At 50.7% G+C, this 16,239-nt stretch overlaps 5 protein-coding genes across 5 annotated transcripts; 2 read left to right on the top strand and 3 right to left on the bottom strand.

The window, feature by feature from the left end:
• Window positions 1-1,444: 1,444 nt before the first annotated feature.
• chiA1 (class III chitinase ChiA1) lies at window positions 1,445-5,516 on the bottom strand (the record flags this gene model as incomplete). The annotated part of the gene is made up of 3 exons (XM_035505993.1): window positions 1,445-4,854; window positions 4,915-5,353; window positions 5,415-5,516. 3 exons carry the CDS (start codon window positions 5,514-5,516, stop codon window positions 1,445-1,447), a joined length of 3,951 nt encoding a protein of 1,316 aa, XP_035361886.1.
• Window positions 5,517-8,105: 2,589 nt separating this feature from the next.
• On the bottom strand, window positions 8,106-9,198 carry AtWU_10892 (lipase; the record flags this gene model as incomplete). Its single annotated transcript, XM_035505994.1, has 2 exons — window positions 8,106-8,718; window positions 8,792-9,198. 2 exons carry the CDS (start codon window positions 9,196-9,198, stop codon window positions 8,106-8,108), a joined length of 1,020 nt encoding a protein of 339 aa, XP_035361887.1.
• A 638-nt stretch (window positions 9,199-9,836) lies between these two features.
• AtWU_10893 (putative L-PSP endoribonuclease family protein Brt1) lies at window positions 9,837-10,405 on the top strand (the record flags this gene model as incomplete). Its single annotated transcript, XM_035505995.1, has 3 exons — window positions 9,837-9,998; window positions 10,071-10,228; window positions 10,339-10,405. The coding sequence occupies 3 exons, from the start codon at window positions 9,837-9,839 to the stop codon at window positions 10,403-10,405; spliced, it is 387 nt and encodes a 128-aa protein (XP_035361888.1).
• A 265-nt stretch (window positions 10,406-10,670) lies between these two features.
• Window positions 10,671-11,487, bottom strand: AtWU_10894 (aminoglycoside phosphotransferase family protein; the record flags this gene model as incomplete). Its single annotated transcript, XM_035505996.1, has 2 exons — window positions 10,671-10,932; window positions 10,985-11,487. The coding sequence occupies 2 exons, from the start codon at window positions 11,485-11,487 to the stop codon at window positions 10,671-10,673; spliced, it is 765 nt and encodes a 254-aa protein (XP_035361889.1).
• A 2,679-nt stretch (window positions 11,488-14,166) lies between these two features.
• AtWU_10895 (uncharacterized protein) lies at window positions 14,167-16,126 on the top strand (the record flags this gene model as incomplete). Its single annotated transcript, XM_035505997.1, has 3 exons — window positions 14,167-14,346; window positions 14,399-14,676; window positions 14,725-16,126. 3 exons carry the CDS (start codon window positions 14,167-14,169, stop codon window positions 16,124-16,126), a joined length of 1,860 nt encoding a protein of 619 aa, XP_035361890.1.
• Window positions 16,127-16,239: the final 113 nt, after the last annotated feature.

Here is a 16,239-nt window from a genome sequence, read left to right on the forward strand (position 1 = left end):
TTTGGGTGGAGTTTCTTTTGTGGATAGGGGAAGGTAGTAGAGTAGAGTCGAGTAGAGGAAAGAAAAGTGGGATGAGTAGTGTATGTCAAAGTAGAAGAAGAGGAGAAGAAAATAAAAGTGGGAAAGAAAAGGCCAACAAAACTACTTATAGTCTTCTTAGTACTACAGTAATAATAAATAATCACAACCCCCAAAAATAAAGATAAAGTGGGGTCCGATCCGATAGGAGATATACACATTACACACAAAGATAGATGATAGTTAGTTAGTTTGTTACTTAGTTAGTAGAGATAGTCTACTAAACTTACTTATTATGGCATGAATTGTGGCTGTTCACTACTTAGGTGGGCAAATTCAGGAGAATTGCCTACTTTGTACTAGAAAAGTAAGACACAAAAAGAGGGGCAAGGGTCCCTCCCTCTCATTGTTCGTTCTCCAATCTCGGCTGTTTCATTTTAGCATATCCACCCAGTGCACCCACCCATAATGACTCTCACTTAGTCTACCAGTTCCATTTTCAGTTCCTGTTCAGGGGGGAAGAGGGGCGGGCCAAGAAATGATTGATTACTTGATCATCCCATGCTAATTTACCCCAGTGGTGGTGGTGGTGGTGGTGGCTATGCTCCCGGTGATCGATTGTGGCTTGGTCACTCACTCACTCACTCACTCACTCCGTGCATCATCAATCATGGCGGTGTTTTGTTTTTTCTGATATGCATGGATTAATTTTAGTGCGGTATGGTATCATCGTATCTACTTATACAGTAAGTAGTATGTATTGTATTACTAGTTATGAACTGGAATACAAAACTACCCAACATCTTGCGATTAATACGCAGAGAAAACAATCCTCTTGCGCTGTTCATCACTTCCTTCATCCGGCTTAGCCGCCCCGGGGGGCCGAAGTTCTCCTTAGCCTATCGTTGTGCCATGCGGTGGTCGATGACCTTGGGGGGGCCAGGCCATGGCCACACACCATCTTTCTCTAGGTCAGATGGGAATCAGGCATCAATCGACCGTGTCTAGACACAGTCACGATGACTTGTCTTCCACTCAAAAAAGCCTGAGAGAAAGTTTGAAACCATGGCTGAAACTTCAGGGTCTCGAGATCCATCGTACAACGCATCACTTCCCCCTCCATATCACGCCTTGGCACATCCGGATCGTCCCGTCTTGGCTGATCTTGGCTGCCTGGGGCATTACTGGGATTTCATATGTTTTGATTCCTTTGTGGATTTGAAAGAATGGCATTTTGTTTATGGCTAAGTAATATACTGGTCGTAAAGTGTACAGCTAGATCGCTGGGAGAATGAAAGTTAAATACATGACAGAGGGTAAGGTGGTAGTATCATCCTGAGATTAAGCATTACATCCCAAGCACTTGGTCCAAGTGACTTGTGGGTTCTCATGGCGAAAGTATTTCGTAAGCTAGGAAGCACGTCGTCTAGATGGCTGCCAAGAGGAACAGCGCAAACGCTGACACTGCACCTGCACCGTGTTGCAGTTGTGACACCCGTGAAGCCGCGCCCGTGAATACGGGCGACACGCCGGCGGCCGTGCCGCTGGGAGCCACAGGCACTCGGGATCCGCTCTGGGATGGCTGGATATGGAAGGTCGATGAGGCACGGACGCTGCCGGTTCCAAGAATTACCGGCTGGCTGGTTGACGATTGGCTCGGGGCCACAATGACCGTCGCAGTCGTGGTGGGGGCTGTTGACGCGGGAGCTGTAGGGGCTGTAGGGGCACTTTGGCCGGGCAAGCTCTCTCCGGTAGACTGACTACCAGAAGGATTGGCAGTCAACGCATCAACACCTGTGGCAGCGCTGACGGGAACCGTGACCGTGACCGTGGTAGGTGTAGGACCACAGTCGGTGCAGACACTGACCGTGGTGGTCCAGTCTTCAGGAGAGTTCGGTGCGCTGGTCGAGGATGCCAGCCCTGACGGCCGATTGGTGGCCGGCAAAGTAAGAGTGACAGTAGTCGGTGTGGGAGCGCAGTGAGTGCATACGGTCACAGTCGTCGTCCAGCCCTCAGGGACACTGGGACTAGTGGTCTGCGCTGGAGCGCCGGGAGGGTTGGTGACGGTGGCTGTGGCAGACGCCGTTGCAGGACAGTAAGTAGTAGTATAAGTCGTGGTGATCGTGGTGAACCCTTCGGGGCAGATGTCAATGTAAGAAGTCACAATGACCGTGGTAGTGATGGTGGGCTCCGAGCCGCTGGACGTGACCGAAGGTACCGCCGGGGCAGATGTGATGCTGGAAGTAATCGGAGCGAGTCCATTACCGTTGCCGGTTGGTACACCAGTTGGAACGGTAGTTGCGCCGTCTGTTTGTCTTGAAGCGCTGCCCAAGGGAGTCGAGTACGACGAGGAAAAGGTGCTGGCGTGATCAGTAGACTTTGTGCTGTCCTGAGCACCCGAGCCATTTGCAGCGGCACCGGAGGTTGAGGTGCTGGCTGCTCCCGGGCTGCCCGAAGAAGCGGAAGTTGTTTCCGCTCCAGTCTGGCCTGATGCTGAGCTAGCAGACTCGGTGCTCGACGTTACTTCACTACCAGACGAGGACGGGCTGTCAGAAGGCACCGATGGGATGGTGGTAACAACGGAGCTGGTGGAGCTTGACGCATGAGGGGCGCCGGATGAGGTCACCGATGTAACCACCGATCCCGAGGAGGTAGACTCCACAGAAGAAGCAGAAGTGCGTGTTGAAGCATCTGTGCTCGACGTGTTGATGGAGCTTGACACGGTGGGACTGCCCGGTCCGCTTGACGAGGAAGTAGCAGACACGATTGTTGTTCCCGAAACAGATGCGATGGGCGTACCAGAGGGAACAACTGAGAAGCTTGACCTGGTCGACATTCCAGGGACCACACTGGACGAGGAACCCACGCTGGATCCTACAGCAGAACTTGAAGAGACCGGCTCGGCAGAGCTGACAGGTGAGCTTGACAGTAACGGTGTGCTAGACGGATGTGACAGGGTAGATGATGGAACCCCGGTCCCAGCGGGAGTGCTGGAAGAGGGCAATGACCCAGAAGAACTGGTGAAAGTCGCAATGATCGTGGAGGATGGCTTTGAAATAACAGGAACACTGGATGACTTTCCTGAGGCAACAGATGAAGTTGAACGGACAGGCGTGCTTGAAGGAGTGAGGGAAATGGCTGAGCTGCTTGGCACCACAGGGTTGCTGAAGGTGTGAGTGCTCGACAGGGCCGATGAGCTGGAATGAAGCAGAGTGCTCGACCTTACAATGGAGCTCGAAGGAATGGGAGAGCTCGATGCAACAACAGAACTGGCAGCCGAGCTTGGAATGATGGGGGTGCTTGATGCAGACGGGCTGCTTGACATGGCAGGAGTGCTCGATATCACAGGAGAAGTCGAGACAGCAGGGCTGCTTGATACCGCAGGGGTGCTTGACACAACAGGGGAGCTGGATGCAATAGCAGAGCTAGAGACAACGGGAGTGCTGGACGCCACAGGGGTGCTGACCGCCGGAGTACTGGAAACAATGGCAGAGCTAGATGCTGCTGGCTTGCTAGACACAATAGCAGAGCTGGACGCAATAGCAGAGCTGGACGCAATAGCAGAGCTGGACGCAATAGCAGAGCTGGACGCAATAGCAGAGCTGGACGCAATAGCAGAGCTGGACGCAATAGCAGAGCTGGACGCAATAGCAGAGCTGGACGCAATAGCAGAGCTGGACGCAATAGCAGAGCTGGACGCAATAGCAGAGCTGGACGCAATAGCAGAGCTGGACGCAATAGCAGAGCTGGACGCAATAGCAGAGCTGGACGCAATAGCGGATCCAGATGCAGTAGTAGAGCTAGAGACAGCGGGAGCGCTGGATGCCACAGGGGTGCTGACCGCCGGGGTGCTGGAAATGATAGCTGGGCTAGATGCCGCCGGTTTGCTTGACACAATAGGAGAGCTGGAGGCAACAACAGAGCTGGTGGCCACGGGAGTGTTAGATGTAACAGCAGAGCTGGAGGGAACAGCAGGGCTAGAGGCAACCGGGGAGCTGGGGACAATCGGTGAGCTGGAAGCACCAGCGGCACTGGTGGTCACGGGCGCGCTGCTTGCCACTGGAGTGCTGGAGGCAATAGCAGTGCTGGATGGAACTGAAGAGCTGGACGCCACAGGGCTTGATGCGATAGGGCTACTTGACGCAGAGACGCTGCTTGACACCACAGGAGTACTTGAAGACTCGGTTGTACTCGGAACCGCGGGAGTGGAAACAGCAGAGCTTGACGGAACTGGACTGCTTGATGGAGTCGAGGTGAATGAAGCAGGAGCGCTTGATGAAACAGGGGTACTCGACACCGCAGGTGTGCTTGAGGCGATAGCACTGCTAGACGAAGGGCTGGGAACCGGTGGCGAAGGATCAACTGCAACCAGGATGTCTTTGATTAAGTCGGCAAATGTGAGCCCATTGAACGTATTCTCATCCGAAGCCGTTGCTTCCCAAAGCATGATACCTCCAAACGTCTCCGGGTAGAGGTTCATATACACATTCACCAGAGGATAGACTTCCTCCGGGGTCAGGTAGTATCCAGTTCCTGCTGCAGCGGGACCGGCAGGCAATCCCACATAGAGCTTTGCGTCCGGGTTGGCTCCACGCTTGATGACATCCACCCAGTCGTCAAAGTTGAAGCCGGTGCTGACACCATTGATAGAGTCACTAGCGGCACAGCCAGCAGTGTTATAGAATTGCACCCAAACGAAGTCAAAGGGGGATTGGGCAATCGCATCACTGAGTTGAGGGTCGGGTATCGGGCATTGGGGGGCACCAGAGATGTAAAAGGTACGCTCCGGGACCAAGGCGTAAAGCTCTCTGAACCGATTGACCATAGTCGCATATCCTGCTCACGATTAGCGGTGGTGCAGATTAATAACAAGAGTTTACGGGCAGAGAGACATACCAAAACCGCCGTTGTGCTCGATGTCGAAATCGAACCCATCGACAACAACGTCACCAAAAGGACGAGGGCCATCATTCGACACCCATTCCTCCGTCTGCGGACCGAAGGCACCCCAGAGGAAATCGGCGAATTGGACAGCAGAGGCATCTGACAAAATCTGCTGGTTATCGGGAGAGGCACCACCGAGGGACAGGAAAACCTTCTTTCCTGCTTCCTGGCAGATGGGAATATCTTCTGCAATTTGGTGACAACCAGAAAGAAGCTCCGTTGAGACGCCGTCAACTTCATATGTTAGGCCATCACACTGATTGCCGAAGTTGCTACCCGGCCACCCGGCAGGTCCCTGGTCCGGGAAAGTATTGATGAAGCCAAGGTTGATAATATCCAACGAAGTTTCCTGGCAGAAGTGGCTCAATCTTTGTTGACCATATCCTTGACCCTGTAGACAGATATATACAAGTCAGTATGGTTAAGTGGGCGCTCGAGTGGTCAGAACATACGTAGTAGACGGCAACGTTGGACTTTGCCTGGGCATCGAAAGCAGACACAAAAGGAGTGAGGCCGGCTACTGCCGCAGCGATGGTGAGAGGCTTGAACACCATGTCGAAGGAGTGGCAACTGGCAGGCGTAAGGAAGCCGCAAGCCAGTAATGAGACCTTGGTGGTTCAACGAAAGGACGCAGACAAATGTCTGCTACTAAGGAGTGTCTCCGCAAATGAATGTCGAAGAATGCGGCACTGGTGAGAGAACCAGTGGGCAAGGAGGGTATATAACATTATAGGAGATAGGCGTTTTGGGGGGTCAGCGAACCCCATTGCATCTTCCTAGTCATTAGCTCCAATATCCCAAATACAAAGTTCATCCAACGAGCACAACCGAAATTATCATGCGGATGATATGGCTTGGCAAGTGCAACCGGACAATCAGGCGATGGAGAAAGTACTCCATTCTTGTGCTAGCAGCAGGGAATATTGAAGCTAACGAGGCGCTTGATACGGGAGCACCAGGGGTCACCGGCCAGAAGAGGGCGTGACTGGATCCGGAGGATGGAAGATTTGAGGGCCGACATTACGCTCAAGGCAACAGCAGGCATCCGAGCACCCTGATTGAGTAAATGCCTGGTGTAGAGCCGCATCAGGGTCCGACTATTATGGTTAGTCTCGGTCGAAATGGACAACAAGAGGCAAAAGCGATGTACACTACTCACAACGTCTAGGCTCTGGCGGTGCTTGAATTATAGCCTAAGTGGAGAAAGAGAAAGTAGTGCTTCATAGTCGAATGTAGCCTCGATAAAAGGTGGATATGGAATGAGCAGAGATCAGTTTTCTGGACGGATAGAGGCCGGAAGATGAGAGATGGATGGAGATAGCGAGGTGGGAATGGATGGCTTCCATGGACCTGGAGGCATGCCTGGAGGGGAGCTAGTCTAGTCCTGGACCCTGCGGTGGGCGCGATCCTGGTATTGTGGTGACAATACCGTGTCCGTGTTATGTTTTCTCCCCAGTTAGGGTTAGTGTCCATGTGGAAGTAGCTTGATCGGGACTAGCTAGGGGTCCCCGGTGGAACACTGGTGGTCAGGAACACCAATCATAGAGTCGGGATATAGAGCCTGACAGGCCACTGGTCAGGCTGGGAAACGTCCGGGCTAAACTTTGGGCTCCAATGTCTTACCTTCGCCTCTCGCCTTCTGATTGTTGTGATGGCGAGAAATGAAAAGTCAAATCATTAGACCGGACCCACGGAACGGCTCTTCTCCGTTGCTTAAGGCTCTCGGAGTTGACCGGATCATCCGATCGACAATCAGGAACTATTACTGTACAGAGTTGTGCAACTGCCAGTCGCTTATTTTATGTTATGGGCGGATGTTCACTTCAGAAGCAGAAATAGTTGAGCCCGAATGAAAAATGAGAAATCTGACATGACAGTGTTCTGAAGGAACGCCACCGACGAATATCCTCCTTAGCCGACAGTCCATTGGCCTTTTTTTCTCCTGTCCAAATAATCACACTTTGACTAGATACTTTCTTAGTCGACCCATCCACCAGCCAGATACCCCACTAGGCCTCAAGCGGACTCCGGCCGACCACGGACCTTCCTGGCTACATGGGCCAGTGTACCTGTTCGTACAGAGGGGAACCACTGGGGGTAATGGATTGGTGATTAGTAGCTTCCACTATAACCAGGCGTTAAGCGACGTCGGAGTGATGCATCGGAAAACCGGAAATTGCACCTTTGATACTGCTCCTCTGAAGGGATTAGCGTGCTGCAATCTGGCGAGAAGTGGAAATGAACGGTCACAGAGCCTTATGGCCAGGGCCGTCGGAAGTCCCAGCAATTCCCCGTTGTCTCTCAAAATCTAGTGGTCGGTGGATACCACACCTATAAGGAACATAGACACAGAGTACGGTGTGAGGCATTTATCCGTACCAAAAGTCTCACAGGGCTGGGATTGCTACTTTCAATCCGGTTGTGTCTCTCCACGTCTATGACCTCGTTCTCTCAGAGAGGCTTGTTTGTAAGACAGGCCAAGCATATGGTGTTTTCCTGGCTGTGACTATACTCGCGTACTACACCGGGGAACAGTATGAAACCCCCGAGGATGACAAAACTAAAAGCTTGCAGGAATCTTTGTGCACTGGCATCGCCATAGCTTGGCCAGAGACACAGTGGCATGTCATAATAATCCGTGTTGCACCGACAATCAACTCCTGCTGGAAAGAAGTGAAAGCCATATACGAACTAGCTACGGTTAGAGGCTGCGACAACCTGCATCCTGACAGAGAAGAACCAAGCACACAGAAGGAGGAACAGGTATACAGCTACAATGCTGAAGCTGGGATGGCAATCTACCCAAGAAGGGGTCGACAATCCATGTGCTGCAGGGTAGCTAGGTTACACCTGCAGCAAAGGGTACCACGTTACACGCCGTTAGCTACATGCGTCACAAAGGGACAGCGTGGGACAGAAGCTTCAGTAAATTTTCGTGAGCTTTGGTTCATAATCCGATACGTATTCCAATGGACCTGGTCGAGGATAGCTCACTGCGCTATACTTACCCTAAGATATAGTGGCTACTAGTACGTTCCTGCCACCCTCCTTATGAAAAATGGCTAAGGGTTCGACATGTGGACAATCATAGCATATGAGCATACTGATTTGTTCTATTTCAGGGTACCCCTGTTGCTTCTCCCTTAAGACTTCGTCCAAAATACCTCCGTCAGGAGGTCGCACATCAAAGTAATAGACCGTTTCCCCTCCTTCAACACAGCGTCCATAGCCAAGAATGGATGAGGCATGCCCTTCATAACCTGCAAATCCACCTGAACGCCAGCCTGCTTCAACTTTTCGGAATACTGTTCTCCCTCCGTTCGCAGCACATCCAGCTCACCCACCATGACTAAAGCCCGGGGCAGGGCAGACCAATCGCCCGTCCAGAACAAGGGGCTCGCCTCAGGGTTGTCCCAATCCTTTTGATTCGGCAGATAGTGGTTCCGATACCAGAGCATCTTTGCTGCGGGAAGGGCCGGTGTATGCTCGTACTCCCTATAGGCACGGTTCGTTTCCACACTGGCCGTGTTATCCGTCACCGGTACGGAGAGCAGCTGTGCCTTGAAGTGAACAGGAGGCGACAGTGTCAGGGCTTTCTGGGTGATTATGCAGGCCAGGTTTCCACCCGCTGATGATCCACCGGTCGCGATCTTGCTGATATCGATGGGAAGTTGAGCGGGTCCTTGGGAAGTCAACCAGAGGAGAGCCTCCCAGCAGTCGTGGACGGCAGCGGGCCAGGGATGCTCAGGTGCGAGGCTTTGAAGAATATCTTGTCAGTTCATCCCATCCAGCTCAATTGCATGCAAAGACTCTCGAAATAGATACATACTGGTAATCCACCGTCAATACGACACAGCGACCCCTCACACAGAGATTCGAGCAGACTGGGTTCTCCGTGTCAATGTTTCCCAGCACCCATCCACCGCCATGGAAATACAGCATGACCGGCCATCCGGATGCCGGCGCAGTGCCTTCTGGCACAAACACTCGCACAGGGACTTCTGGGCCCTCTGTGACGCGACGTGGAAGACGAAGGTCAATGGTCTGCCCAACAGGCAGAACAGGACCCCCGCCTGGGATCAGGACGCCGCTCGATCGCGAGGCCGCAACAGGCTGCAAATGGACCTGCTGCTGTTTCATCACATACTGGTTGTAGAATGCGACATATTCGGGATCGAGTTTGTCCTGCACCGAGGGGTGGAGGGGGTATGGGGGTTGGGGATTGGTAAGGGACATGATGAAAGTGGTAAGTCACTGTTCGATTGATTTCACTCTTTACAGATGGAAGGTCTCTGTTGTGTTCGAAGAAGGAAAAAAAAGGAGTTGGTAACTCTATCCTATCTATCTGACAATCAATGCCAGCCTCCGTGTTGTATTCCTCGGTTACATCGCGGTCAGTGTCCGAGCGCAAGGGATCAACGAGGGGATGCATTCCGGCTCGACTTTCCTGTTTGTGTTCCTTTCCCCTCACGGCTGGTTGATGATCCTGATAACGAGGAACTTCCTTAGTAACCCGCGATAAGAGAGACCCTTCCAGTTCCGTCCCCTCACCTTTCCCCACCTTCACCACTAAATCACTGACAGCTCCAGTGGTAGCGAGGCGAGCAAAAAGGCAGGCGATGACTTTTTCGTAATCGTACCTGTATCCCAAGTGAGAGTTACTTACCCGCGTAAGAGGGGGTTTGTAGTAGTAATGACTCATAGATGCTGTCTAGTTAACTAAGTGCTGTTAATTTGTATGATATATATAACTTACCAGCACCAGGAGAATCCATCATACTACTTACCTCCTTCAAGCACAATCAATAAGGCCGAACAACTTCATCAACCCCAACATCAATCACTTGAACAAAAAACAAGATAATCACACCAAAATGGCCACCAAAACCCCCATCACGACCGACAAAGCCCCCAAGGCCCTCCCCGGCATCTATTCCCAAGCCATTGTCTCCAACGGCGTCGTCTACTGCTCTGGCTCGGTGGCCATGGACGCAGAAACCGGCAAGATCATTGATGGCGATATCAAAGCGCACACGGTACATACATAATTATCATACATCATTTCTCTCACCAACGATTCGCTAATTGAATACGTTGGAATACAATAGCACCAATGCATCAAAAACCTCGGAAACGTTCTCGAAGCCGCCGGTAGCGATCTCACCAAGGTCCTCAAGGTGACTGTGTTCTTGTCGAATATGGATGACTTTGCCGAGATGAACTCTGTCTATGTGCAGTACTGGGGGGATGTTAAGCCTTGTCGGACGTGAGTTTTCCCCTTGCTCTGTTTCTGTGTGGGTTTTATGACTGTGGGGGAGGGTTTGGCATTGGGATGTAAGAGTATGTATGGCTGACTGATGTTGATTGGATGGGTAGATGCGTGGCGGTTAAGACTTTGCCCCTGAATACGGATATTGAGATTGAGTGTATCGCTCATCAGTAGAGAATATATATATCTGGTGATGAAAGTGCCTGGTCGGGGAAATAAGAATTATACCAGCAAGTTATACTCCGCAAACGGCGCTTGTTGATCGATATCTTCAAAAATATATTATGTATATATAAAATTTATAGAAAACGGATGCGAGGAATGCGACTCTAGAGGCCCGTAGAGTATCCTGAAATCAATGTGAGCAGCTCAACCCCATAGATGGCTCAAACGCTCAGCAGACTGCAGTTTAGATGATAATTCAGAATGGTATCCCTGCTCAATAGTCTCCGAAATACTTCTGGCGAGTTCGTTCCATTGCTAGTTCGTCCGGCATAGGGGTGATAAACTTATCGATTTCATTGATCCAAAACGAGCTCTGAGGATTGACTTGACAAGCTGTAGTATATTCCCAGTAAGATGGATACCAGCCCGCAGTCTCCCAGTCGACAATTCCAACAATCGTATCCCCACGGGCCAGAATATTGAGGCTACTGAGATCACCATGTGTGAATGCGATAGGAAAAGATTTATCATGTTGTCTGATCAACTCTTGTACTTCTGGATCAAGCCTTGGATCGAAATCCATCCCACCTCGCAAATGTCGATGGAATTCCTGGACACTGGGAAAAGGGCCCAAAACGTAGGGAAGTGCCCGGCACACGGCAATCGTAGAGTGATCCGTCCACAACAGAGCCCGCACCCATACCTGCCGGGGGTGGGAGTCTTCGCATCTCCTCAACTATGTTCTTTAACTGAGTAAGAATCTTTGCCTTTGACTCTTCACTGCGATAAACCCATCCGGCACCAATGTAGTTCCCTTTGATTCTTTCCATGACTATGTAGGTGCAATTCCGATGTGTAAAGGCGCAGAGGACTTTGGGGACTGGTATAGATGTGTTTTGTGAGATAAAACGCATAGTAACTGCCTCTGTCAAGTCTACGAGTTTTCCGAATTTGACACAGATCCGATTTGTTAACATGAGAACGCTTCCTTCAAAAGGGCGTATCTTTCGGAGAGTTGCAATCGCAAATAGGATGAAATGCTTGTACAAGGCGCAGTCGTTGATTGGACCCAGCTTTGGGGCATCGGGCATTCTGAGTATGCAGATCGGGGAAAAGCCCCGTCTAGCTGATTGGATGGTCACTGTCTGGATTCGCTTGTGGTTGAGTGGTGAACTGCGGAAAGCGGATTGGAAAGCATTGAACACGTGATGGCCATGGCTGGGTTACTACTAGTAGGTAGTACTGTAGTCATAGGATCTAGTCAACATCTACATCGACAACGCGATCATGGGTTACTGTGACTGCTGCAGGTACTATAGTCATTAGGTTCGGTAGAGTAATATGCCTAGAAATTACAATGATTACAAGCAATTGAACTGCCTACCCAGTAGAGATAGGTATCGGAATAGTGAGATTCCCCAAGAATGCTGCAGCCTACTCCCAGAAGATAGCACCCTATGCCATCACTACTTTGACACCAAAAACGCGTATAGGAGTCTCAACAAACACGAACTCAAAGAGTAAACAATAAACACAAACATTAACCTTCCCGCGCGCGCCGTCCATCCGCCCGAACCATCATCGAGTTTGGGGCTTTAATTAAAACTGAACAATGCAGTGGGACTGATAAAGCCCGGAATGTAGCCGGTTTGGGGCAAGTTTCACGCCTTCAGCTCCCACAAGAGAGGACTTGGCATGTGGGAGAATTCCTGTGGATCATTCCTCTTTCGGATGAGCATCACGTTGATAGTATGCGACTGATAATGGCATATGCGTACTAGCAGTACTATGACCAACGATGAGTTATGTTTTGGTATTCTGTTGTTTTGCTATAAATAAACATCATATGGAGGACTCTGTATAGGCAGCCACGAATTCCATATGTGCTTAACGATACCTCGTATGTGGTAGCATGTTTTGTCAACAAAGTACTCGAATTGTATATTGGGGGTGCATGAGTCGGAAAGATGTATTAGGAAGCTTGTTGAAGAAATGGAATGACGGAGGATACCAGTGGTCTTGGTCAGGATAGCAGGAGATCTTCGACGATATGAACTGTTGGTGTGAGCTGTATAGTAGTTGTAATGGGTGTAGTATCGAAAGATATATATTGCCCACTAGTAGTATGTAAGTATGACTTCCACTATGCACGCGATTTCTGGCCTGACATTTCAGGATTTGATTAGAACATGCTAATGACTTCCGAAACATTGAATATCCTATAACTCTTGCCTGTCCGTTCCATGAATACTATGAAGAATATGTGATGAGGACGCACATCACAGCATATACATATGGTATAACACTTTATACGAAGCAGCCGGGATATGGACGAGCACTCTCACACATGGAAAATATGCTGTAGAAAGATTATAGCCCTTAGAGCCCAGCGATAAAAATAGTCAACGGGAACATGTTCAGGCCATTCGTCGAGAGCATAGTGCTAGATTGCCGAATGGTGAGAGTGGATAGCGTCAGGTGAGATTCAGCTCCACCTCTTCCGTTATTTATGAACATCATAACTCAAAATTGAACGCCTACCGGGTGCTCTGCATTCAATCTGAGTAATGTAAATAGTACTACAGGACATGGCCAATTATAGATCAGTTTCGGAGGCCTCAATGCATGGATCTTCTAGGGTTAATAAAGGCAGGCGATGACGCCATAGCGCAAATGAACCACCTGCACACCACCCTGCTGGCCCAAATCAATTGAGAACTATAGGAAACCCATTTTACTGGTATGAAGTGACTCAGGGAGTAGAGAAATCGGGTCCTGTTCCCAGCCCTTCATGCTTCTGTGTGTCGGCGTTACTTGGTTGCCCTTATAAATAAACTTGTAGTAGGGTCTTTCCTTGCAGAAACCTCGCCAGAGGGGAAACGAGGCAGAATAAGTAGGATGAGACGAGGGGCAGAAGGGAAGAGAGGAGAAAAGGCGAGAAAGTTGGAGCGAGTGACTCCCTGTGAGTCTGCTGCCCATCACGTGTCCCATCCCTTTCCTCGCCTTCAACCACATCATGGCGATGGAGTCCCCTTTGGCTCTCCGCTCATCCCTAGCCTTATCTATCTGCAGCCCTGGATTCTGCATCGCATCCTGCATTCTATACTTGACCGCTCTGTCTCACTACCTGCGCCCACTTTAGCTTTGACAACCCGCGTTTACCACGCGATGATGACGCTGGGATTCAATCGCGGTTTTCTCAAGGAGAAAATTCGCCTTAGTACTCAGACACAGGGCTACCACTCGATCCCTGATGGAACACAATTTGCAATTGAATCCCAAGGATGTGCATAATACCTCCGATGACTAACACTCAACAGGAGAATACTAGGGGCAAACTATGGTAGTAGTCGCGCGATGGTCCAATGGCCGCGGATGCCCGTTTAGTGTGCATTCCTCAAGGACAGCTCTCCCATATCAGGCAGTGACAACAAACACTACAGGCCATATTCCTACCAATTCCCTATTCTGCTAGTGGGCATGCCTCGGAATCGCCCATTCCAACCCCTCGGCCCTCCGCGTTCACGCGCGAGGCCTCTCATTCAGCATATACATCCTTTTAGTCGGCCATAGCCCATTGTTTTGCTTCTCTTCCATTGTTTCTCCGTCGCGTCAACCACCCACATGTTCTTTATGGGCTGCACTTACCTATCCTCTCCGACACATCGATTTCTATCATCACTAACCTCTCAGACCACTGGATGCTTGGCGAGTTTTGTTAACCAAAGCCGTTGCGCAGCTGGTTCCAGCTACTCTCGACACGGTCCATCATGTTCAACCGTTCGATAGCCTCCCCAAAAGGAGGCATTTGGACCAAGGTGGTGATATTCATCTCGTTATATGTCATGCTCTTCGACTCCTTCATTGAATGGGCCATCGTGCTTTACCTGTATGGGATCCGCCGTGTGGACTCAAAGATGACCCCGAGCTTGGTACTGGCTCTTGTCGCTGTAAGTCTTTGCCTTGACCTGGACGGCCGGTAAAGATGCTGACGGATACTAGTCATTCTTCACTGTTCCTCTGGTCGCTCTCCACAGCCTGCTTGCCTGGCAATACAACAAGGTTGTAGGATTCGCGAGTCAGAAAGCTTTGCTGAATGCCGCTTGTACCTACATCCTGCGACTGACGATACTCATTTGGATCGCGGCCAGCGCAGCAGGATTAGTGGTGGTTTCGCAGCAGGTGTACTGTCTAGCGGATGATGGTGGTGGTGACTTCTGGAAGATCGGTATCAGCTGCGCGCTTCAACGGGCTTCTGTGATTGTTTCTATCATATCATTGTAGGTCTGCTGTACCCAGTTTTCGATGTGTTTACTGACTCGCAGCAGCGTGACTGTGTGTCTTTTCTTCTGCTCAAGAGAACTCTGCGAGCGTCCGTACGACATATCCCTTCTCGGGGTGTACAAGCCACAATTATCGACATGCGATGACAAGATGTCTGCCAGCTCAACGATGGGAAGCCACGTCAGTCTGGAAAATGACATATATCACGTTTGCCGCAGGCCTGATGTGACATTTGGGAGAGACCTGTACCTGTCATCAAGCAGCAACTCCATTTGTAAAGCTGGTAGTATTGAACATCCTGCATCCGTATATGAGAAACCCCACTTGAAGCTCGATACCAAATGTGAATCAGAGGGCTCAGGCATATACTCTGGAACTACACTCTCCGTTGATGGCACGCCATCCAAGAAATCTTCCAGGGATGGAACAAACTCCGAAGCCAGTTCAAATTTCTCAGTTACACCTCCCAAAGCCACGTTAAGGACTCCTTACGACCCTCATCGTCAGGCTGTACTGGCGGAACTCCCGGGATCCCCACATTTCAGACATCAAAGGCACCATACCTCTGGATCCCCTTTCCGACTCCTTCCCAAGGTTTTCGCAAGTCAGATATCGTTGTCATCGGACCCTGACATCCTTGCTCTCGCTGGTCCTGATGCTGTTGCGGACGTTGAGCAACTAGCAGAGGAGCACTCAACAGACAACATCGAGCCACCGCCGACTCCCAAAAGGGAATATGCCCCTGGACACCCACTGGCATCTTCCCCTGTGGAACTTCCATTCCCCTCCTCTCCTCCTGTGGAGAGGTCTATATTCTCCATGACGACCAGTAACCCTGAGCTTAAAACCAGTCGGTCCGAAGGAAGCACGCTTCCACGATCAATATCAAGCAGCTCAGCTGATGCCCCCGAAGTTGTCGCACCAGAGCCACTCAGGGTTCAGAGATCCAAGACGTCACACACAGCTCCAATAACTAGCCAGTACAACTTCTCCCGGCCCAAACCCCCGGTTGTACCTCCGATTCCACCACGACAGCCGAATCACAGCTACCATGGCTCTCTATCGCAGCACGGGCGATCTAGACGCCAAAACTCAATTCGTTCGAGCGGACGACGAAGCCAAGTCTACCGGTTTGAAGCATGCCAGATCCCGCGACACACACAAAGCCAGTACCATCCCCAGCAAAGCCGTTACGCTCGTCGATCGTATTTTGACACCCACCGTCGAATGCCCTCGCGGAGGCGTCGAAACGACGTCGAAATCGTGTACTCCAGCACCCGACGGCCCCGCAGCAACACCTGTGGAGGGTTCGGCACAACATCCAGTCTAGACTGTATCCGCGAGTCTGGGGCCTCTGTTGATGAACCGGAAGACATCTTCGCCGATGGAAACACGTATAGAGGTACCACGCGAACTACTAGTGCCCACGGCATGTACGCATTTTGAACTGAAGTCTGCGGGTCGGACTGGCTATGATTTAATCGGCTCTATTATCACGTTCTTATTGGCTCATGATTGATATAAAATGTATACTAGCACGCTTCTTTTTTTCCTTTGTT

Source organism: Aspergillus tubingensis, assembly GCF_013340325.1.
Source record: "Aspergillus tubingensis WU-2223L DNA, scaffold_15, whole genome shotgun sequence".
NCBI lineage: Eukaryota > Fungi > Ascomycota > Eurotiomycetes > Eurotiales > Aspergillaceae > Aspergillus > Aspergillus tubingensis.